The sequence below is a fragment of the Cladophialophora immunda genome (assembly GCF_000835495.1).
Source record: "Cladophialophora immunda strain CBS 83496 unplaced genomic scaffold supercont1.3, whole genome shotgun sequence".
In the NCBI taxonomy this organism is placed as follows: Eukaryota; Fungi; Ascomycota; class Eurotiomycetes; order Chaetothyriales; family Herpotrichiellaceae; genus Cladophialophora; species Cladophialophora immunda.
The window spans coordinates 372,625-380,291 of NW_015622543.1; the positions used below are offsets into that span (position 1 = coordinate 372,625).

At 50.1% G+C, this 7,667-nt stretch overlaps 3 protein-coding genes across 3 annotated transcripts; all 3 read right to left on the minus strand.

Annotated features, from left to right (window-relative positions):
- Window positions 1–400: 400 nt before the first annotated feature.
- On the minus strand, window positions 401–1,768 carry PV07_04736 (uncharacterized protein). The gene has a single exon (XM_016391578.1). The coding sequence runs from the start codon at window positions 1,121–1,123 to the stop codon at window positions 665–667; it is 459 nt and encodes a 152-aa protein (XP_016249097.1). The 5' UTR covers window positions 1,124–1,768; the 3' UTR covers window positions 401–664.
- Window positions 1,769–2,488: 720 nt separating this feature from the next.
- PV07_04737 (uncharacterized protein) lies at window positions 2,489–3,076 on the minus strand (the record flags this gene model as incomplete). Its single annotated transcript, XM_016391579.1, has 1 exon — window positions 2,489–3,076. The coding sequence occupies one exon, from the start codon at window positions 3,074–3,076 to the stop codon at window positions 2,489–2,491; it is 588 nt and encodes a 195-aa protein (XP_016249098.1).
- A 784-nt stretch (window positions 3,077–3,860) lies between these two features.
- Window positions 3,861–6,389, minus strand: PV07_04738 (uncharacterized protein; the record flags this gene model as incomplete). Its single annotated transcript, XM_016391580.1, has 5 exons — window positions 3,861–4,885; window positions 4,961–5,319; window positions 5,402–5,757; window positions 5,817–6,024; window positions 6,112–6,389. The coding sequence occupies 5 exons, from the start codon at window positions 6,387–6,389 to the stop codon at window positions 3,861–3,863; spliced, it is 2,226 nt and encodes a 741-aa protein (XP_016249099.1).
- Between the last annotated feature and the right edge of the window lie 1,278 nt (window positions 6,390–7,667).

The following is a 7,667-nucleotide window of genomic DNA, read 5'->3' on the forward strand; positions in this document are numbered from 1 at the left end:
GGAACAGAGATAATGCTGGGATGGGATAGATGCCTAATTTGGACGAAATGTGCCCATATCCTCTTTTGAACTAGGGAGCCGATGTTTTGTCAATCAATCGCCGATGAATCCTGAAGTACTTCCCGTACGCCGTAAACACTTTCACCTTCGCATACCGCAGCTTTCGTCGGCAAGTTCTCTGCGAGAGGCCTTCCACATACCACTGGACAAAGTTAAACCCTGAAAACAGTCGCCAGAAAAGTCGCAAAATTCCATGCACAAAACGTAAAAAGCGAATTAAGAATACTTTTAGGTAGGCCCATAGCTACCACACAAGTATCCTGACAATCCTTATCCGTCCGCACGCAATTGATCGGACGAATATAGATGGTTTAAACGAAACAGTGAGCAATCTGCACTTCTGAAGGCAATACAGCTGCCTGGTGCAACCGGACAGTAACATCGAACATGTCATTCTATACAGTCGCACCGCCGGACCCCCAGTCACGAAACTAGTCTATGCTAGCAGATTCCTTGAATTATAATGCTTGCATACTACGAATTCGCAATCAGAGCAAATAGAAGGCTGTTTCACAGATACAGTATCCCGCACGACTGACAGGCTGCGCGTCCTTTGCTCCTCCACAAGCCTGGAAGATGGCTGCAGTCAGACCTTGTTTGCGAATCAGACTGAGTTGTTACTTGGCCTCTGGTCTGCGTCTTTTCTCAACTTCAACCACGCCCGCCTTGTAGCTTCATGCCTCTCTGACCGAGCTCTCTCAGTTCTTGCCTCTTCTTCAACTACTTTCCGCGCGGTAGTAAGTTTATTAGCCCTTTCCTTTGCACTTTGCTGTGCTCTTTTCTGAGCTTCTCTTCTTCCGGTCATTTTTTCTTGCTCCCGAGATCTCGCGATGGCAATTTGCTGTTCTGTCGCAATCCTTTTCTTCCTTACCGTCTTACGGTCCCTCTCCCATTTCGCGGCAGCAGAAATTACACGTTTACTATCAAGTTGCTTTTCCTTCTTCTCCTGTGCCCATGCCTCCTCTTCAATTCTTTCCTTCTGGAGACACCGGATTTCGGGTACCACTTGATCTTGGAACAAGGTCTCGTACATTGCGACTTCGGCTCCTTTCTTGAACAGCATTCTGACGAAAGGGTTTGAGGACTTTTCCCCAATAGAAGCCGGGCGTCTTCTTTATGAATCTTCTGTCGCAGGATCTGCATTGTTTGCCAAGAGCCACATCACTACCTGTCCTTGCTTTGGCGAATCCACCTATGGCAGTGTAACAGTATAGTGTAAAGCTGTCCGGAGTTGGTTATCGCGAGCTTGAACATTCGCGCCGTGATGGAGTAAGGTTTTCAGGACAGATGTAAGTCCCATCGCGCTTGCCATATGAAGCCTCGTGCAGCCGCAGAATTCGGGAGGATAGATTGGCGAAGGTGTAGCGCCGCGTTCGACGAGAAACCTTGCGATAGAATCGGATCCGTAGCAAAGAGCAATGTGGAATGGTGCCGGGGAAGTCGTTATAGGCTCAAAGCCTAAGCATCTCAGCGGACGTGGTATCGTCACATCGTATGACGCTTCGCTGGGCCCCTCGACAGTCCCGAGTTCTCCTTGCTGGACTCGGCAGAGAGCACTCAGCAGTTACACCCAGAAAAAGGCCGCGGGGCTTGACGGGCGATGGAGCTGATAGAGCTAGATAAGAGAGTAAGGAAGGACGAAGGTCGCTGAAATAGATGACCTAGGAGGAGCTGGAGGAATGCGGCAGGCTGGGAGGACGATGAGCAGGAGGGAGCTGAAGAAGTTTTGCGTTAATTGATAAGATTGCCGGGGCTACGGCGGATCATTTAGCTCTAATGATTACACACTTCTGGACGCTCGCCACATGTCACAGTGGTACTGTGGCTGGGTGGCTGTGTCATCTGCGGCCTTTCGGACAGCACGTGATGCCCAGCGCAGATGAGGGTGATCTCGACCTGGGTGAACACAGGGCGGCATCACCTTCGTACCGATCGGGGGTGAGCTCGACGTGAATTCACTCTCTCTCAGCATGTATGGTACTATGATAGACGTTGCCACACCTCAGATACCACTCACCCCTCAAAACCGAGGGTGTCATTATTAGTAAAAGCAGTATGAACTATGTCATCACCAGCTGAAGACATTGCTCTCCGCTCATTGGAAAGTGAGAGAATTCGCCTTTAACCACATATAGTCTAAAAACACCCATGTATTGCTCACTATTTAGCTTCTCTGTGTGATGCGGCCCTCGCCCACAGCTCACAGACTCCAGTTAGCCCAGTACAGCGTTGAAAGAAAAGAAAACTAATATGCCTCATAAGGAGCCCTCCTCCGCCCTAGCTTCATTAGAGTCCCTTTCTGGCATGCGTTGAACCCGTCGAAATAGCCCTTGCCACCTTACCTGCTCACTACCCCAGAATATCACACCTTATCTTTCCCCCTTCCTGCACCTCCGCACCCCGCCACTCTCTTCCCTCTCGCCCTCTCTCAATAAGCTGGACCCATAGAACGGGTCTGGCGTCGTGTGATCTCACTATCACTCCTCTTAACACCCTTCGCCTCCTCCTGCGCTAGAGGATCGTTCTGAGGGATATACTCATTCTCATTCTCGGTAGTGGAATCAGGAAGAATCTGAAGGATGTTGTTGTTGTGGACGTGAAGGTCTCGTAGTGTGCGCAGGCCTAGAAAGATCTGATTGGGGAGAACAATACGACCACCACTTCTGCGATCGTGTGGGAAGATGCTGTACTGATAGTCGCGAAGGTTGACGGTGGGATATTTCATGTTCACCGCATCGGCCCAGCCATTGAGGACATGGAGAATTGGCTTATCCCTTCCAGCTTCCATGGTCATTGAACGCTCCTTCTTGTGATCTTTGACCACATACTCGATGGAGAGCGTCAGGTAAGCTTCGTTCTCCTCGCCTGGCTGAAAGATTCGTGGATTTGGATACCCGATGTCTGGAATTCGTGATGGCTGCGCCACCTGATTGGCGGTCTCGACGGAGGGGATTGGCGCATCGTCGTCGTCGTCGCTGATAACGGTCACAGATCTTTTTGCTGGAGATCGAGACATGATGATCAATGTATCTTGTTATCAATTGAGTGTAAAGCTGAATATTTGAATGGCTAATGCCACGCTGATTGAAGGGAGTTGTTGGTATCTAGCAAAGAAGAAGAAGAGGCGTTGACTAAGGAAAGAGGACGAGGTATATATACTCTGGTGGTGGCGGCGATCACATGCTATTGCTGTCTCCGGTCATTCACTGTTCTCTTCCTGAGGAGACTCTGAAACATAGATGACAGCGAAACGGTGAAGCGATCAAAGAGAGTCCGTTAATCATTCGTCATTCTCTTCTTCTAGAGCGACTCTAAAACGCGAGTGATGGTCGAGTAGTGAAGCCATTGAAGAGAGTTCGTTAATTAACCGTGAGTAAGTTATGAGCGAGAGACCATTAACTTTGGCAGTGACAATGTCTTGAATGAGGGATCCCACTCACTTAATCGCTATCAATATCATGCATTGGTCTGTACAATGGCTCGATTAATCGATTCCCTCTCCGACGCTCATAGTCTCTCAGCTTTGCCTCCATGGCTTTAGTTGGCGAATGACGATTCACACGACCTCGATCAAAGGCCACATCAGATATCAGCCCATTCAACTTAGACACTCGAGAAACATTAACGTATGAAAGTCCACTGGCAAACTCCCGCCCAGAGATATCGCACACGACCTTTGAAAGTGCGAACCCCGGTGATGGAACCTTCAGGTAACAACGTCGTCCAAGACGTCTAGGAGCCAGGAACTCCGGTATTGCAATGCGTTTATCTCGTCGCATGATGCCGAAGAATGGAACGACTCAATGGAAAACGTGGTGTACAGTCGCGCAATGATTCTTGTAGTGCGTCTCACCCTTCAACCACTTCGTGCAGCCCACCAATCGACACTGAAATGGTGCAGCAAAGCGGCCTGCCTTGACGTGAATGTCGAGATGCCGGTTGAGTGTGAACTTTCGCTCGAACACCTTCCCACAGAGGAGGCAGACGTGATCCTGGAAGACTTGTGCGCCTCCAGCAGCTATAGGGCCGATAGACCCCTTATGCTGCTCTACCGCTCCTGACTCTCCCTGGGTATAACCGAGTCGAACCTGCGGGCGCTTCGACTGCACCGCTAAGGCAGTCCTCGTGGGTGCCCATCTGTCCAGATCTATGGGATCCATTTGGTGGTCATGCTCTCCGAGATACCGCCGACCCTCCTGCTGGTGGCAGAGCTTGACCAGGGCGTCGATGAAGGCGGCCTTGCCGCCCAAGGCCTCGCCGTCGGCAGCCGAGTCATCGAGAGATAGAGAAATGAATTTGGCCACGAGGGCTCGCTCGGGCGACTCGAATTCCCTGATGCGCGGTATGTACGGCTCGGCCACTGGTCGTCCGTCCAACTGCCGTTCGATCTCGAGATCGTCGATAGTATCGTGAAAAAGGCGGACCTCCTCGTCGAGGCGTTTCTTCTTCAAGGTGATTGTCGTGCTGTTGATCCGCCGTTCCACCGCTTTATACCGAACATGGTCAGGATGGCCAGCGGCCGTTTGAAGGGGATGGAAACCGAGGGCAGTGAGCCTCCGTCGGTACCGGTCGCGCCGGCGGCGGAGTCGGACCAGCCTCGGATCATTACGCACCTCCTGTTTTTGCTGTAGCGTTAAATCCGTCGGCGCCCGCTTGTCCCAAGTGAGGCCCATACGCGCTATGGCGTGTACGAGTTTGTCCTGTGGCGGCGTGCCAAAGTAGATCGACGAGAAGTCGCGCTCGATGAGGTCAGGAAGATAGAATCGTCGGTATGTGTCGCCGTGGTGACCCATAACTTGATCTGCCTCTTCGGGGATTAGGGCACCTAGATAGGAGGGTGTAGAGTGAGCAATCAAGGATCGAACTGAGCATCGGAAAAACAGGTGTGCTAGAAACTCACTGTGTATGTTCCGCCCCGAACCGCGACGTAAATCGTAAAGTTCACCTTGCTCTTCCTTCCCGACCAAACGGCAGAGATGGACGTGGTGGTCGCGATACTTATGATACGGGAGAGCCTTGTTGTCAGAAATACGATAACCTACGTCCGTCCACTCGACGTCTCGAAAAAAGGGCTTTTTGAGAATCTCGCGCTTGAACTTCAAGCAGAGCACGTGACGGCTAGGAGGCACCTCCAGGCTCAAGAGTTCCTGTATTGACTTGAAGGGTCTCCTGAAAGCGTTGAGGGCCAAGGCTATTGCGATGAGCGCGTAGACCAGACAGAACGCGTACGTCGGCTCCTCGTAGAAGACGAACTTCTTCCTATCTTCCCCAAGTCAGTTAGAAGAGTGAGGTGAGGCAGCGGGCCGCAAAGGAAAGATAAAGTAAATCTTCGGGAACGCACCGTCTCCCTTGTCCACCAGAATCCTTGATATGGACTAGGTTTACCTTCGCGGCCCACACCGTATGACTCGGATCTTCGGGGTGTCGGATCTTGAGGATCTCAATATGCTCGAACCACACCGCTTTATTTGTGCCTTTCGCACTGCCACTCTCCACCAGGGCTCCTGGACGACTTGCGGTGGCCCCGCTGAGGAGCTGTAGCGTCCAGATCTCCACACGTATCAGACCATGGAGAGGCCGTCTGTCTTCGACCCAGTGGGCATACTCGAACACGTAGAATTCCTGGACGAACATGGCTCGCTTCTCCTTCTCGGACGTCTCCAATCCATATGTCGGTGTCAAGTATGTAGGAATCCACTAGGAGCTCTTGTCAGCCGATAGTTACTCACTGCCCATCGGAAGTTGCAGTAGCGTACATCTCGAATGTCCAGTTCTGTGCCATTGTCCATTCTACGGCCGGCTGTATCAATATATGCACAGCTCAGCCGCTTCCAATAACTCTTGATCGTACTCTCCTTTTTCACCCGGAAATTCTTCACGCGCCATTCCAGATAGGCTTTGATTATCTCGGCCTCGCAGGCCTCAAGGCACTCGACGGGCTCGCGTTCGACTTTCTCGCAGAAGCTACAGCGCACAATAGGGTTAGCATTGGAGGCAGAATCAATAGGAGGAGTGCAGTCTGCTAGTTTGAGGGAGTTTCCAAAGACGTACCACCGCCAGAAGTCGAATTCTCGTTCCACCAGCGACTGAGACCATGGCTTTCGCCGCGGTCGAGACCGACCTTCAGATCTGTGAAATGCGATCCTCGCGAGAAGATTGTCGTCCTCTGACTGAGAGCTCCGATCCTCCTCGAAGAGCGAATCGACCTCAGAAGCTGAGTCCTCGGCGGGGTCCTCACTGAATAACGATTCGACGTCTGTAGAGCTTTCTGGCTCGCTGTAGGTTTCGTCAAAGTCGGACACACACTTCATCGTGGAAGTGGAAGCCATAGCGAAGGAGCGAGGATGGTAGCGCCTCGTGCTAGCCAGGTGTGCGCTCGGGTGAGGGTATCTCTATAGCCGAATACCCTGACTGGTCGATTCCCTGTGCTAGCTGAGCGGGAAGTTGAGAGTGAGAGTCGGTTGTGTCGAAGATGCGCGGGAGACGAGGAGTAGATATAAGCCAGCGAACAAAGGTGAAGGGCTGCATTGCGCGGGAGGACAGTCACGACCGGCGAGTCCATGATGGGACGCGTGCTGGCGGATCCCTGAATTCTGTCCGGCGGCACCATCTGACACGAAGGTGGAGGCACTGACAACGATTGACCGTCAAAGGGATTGTTACTGACAAGGAAAGGGAAACCTCAAGTGCGAAGCGTAGGAAATGCTGATGCGGGTCCAGGGTGAGCAAACGAGACTCTGGACCCTTAGGCTGAACGGAAGGGGTGGGGCTTGGAAGGGAAGGTGGCTGAGGGAGTTCAGCCACAGGTGTAGGGGACTCGCAAAAGCAGCATCGACATCGCCCAAAAAGTGAGGCCCTTTACACTACCAACTACATTCTAGTAGTTATAGCTACTATATATCCTACTTAAGGACGTATTACTAGGAGTAGAGAGTATTAGTATATAAAGTGTTCTCCTAATCCGTATTAAAGATAGCGTCCTACTTCCTTTCGCTTATCTAATATTTCCTTAGATATCTATTAAGTACGCTATATATATATAATAGCTATAGTAATAGCGTCCGACAGCTCCTACTTCATTATATCTTCCGCTAGAGTAACCTTAATTAGCGTTAATAAGCCCTTTATTATATAGGGCTTATCCCGTTCCTTCTTTCGTTAGAGGTTCTCTAGGTTAGTACTAATAGTATAAAGTAATATATAGTACTCCTTATAGGACCTAAGGATAGAGATTACTATAATTATATTCTATAGCTTATATAATAGATAGTTAGCTAGGAAGGTCTTCTTAACCTAGTTATCCTAACTAAGACTATTAGCGTCTAGTATTATACGGTTAAATTCAGCGAGGAACGTACTAAATATCTTTATCCCTTACCGCATAAAGCTAAGTTTCTAAGATACTCGCTTAGTAACTTTATAGTCTTTATACGCTACCTATAGTTACGTAAAAAGACCTTAAACCGTTATCTAGTCTATTAAAGTAACTACGTCTACTTAGGCGCTAACTTACATAAGGGCTTCTCCTTATAGTCTACTATATATATACTAAAATCGTATAATCTCGATATCCTTATCCTTATTAATACTAAGCTTCGCCTTTATCT

Coding starts and splice junctions, on each gene's coding strand:
- PV07_04736 (XM_016391578.1), bottom strand. CDS start 1,123: ATGCTGTTCAAGAAAGGAGCCGAAGTCGCAATGTACGAGACCTTGTTC.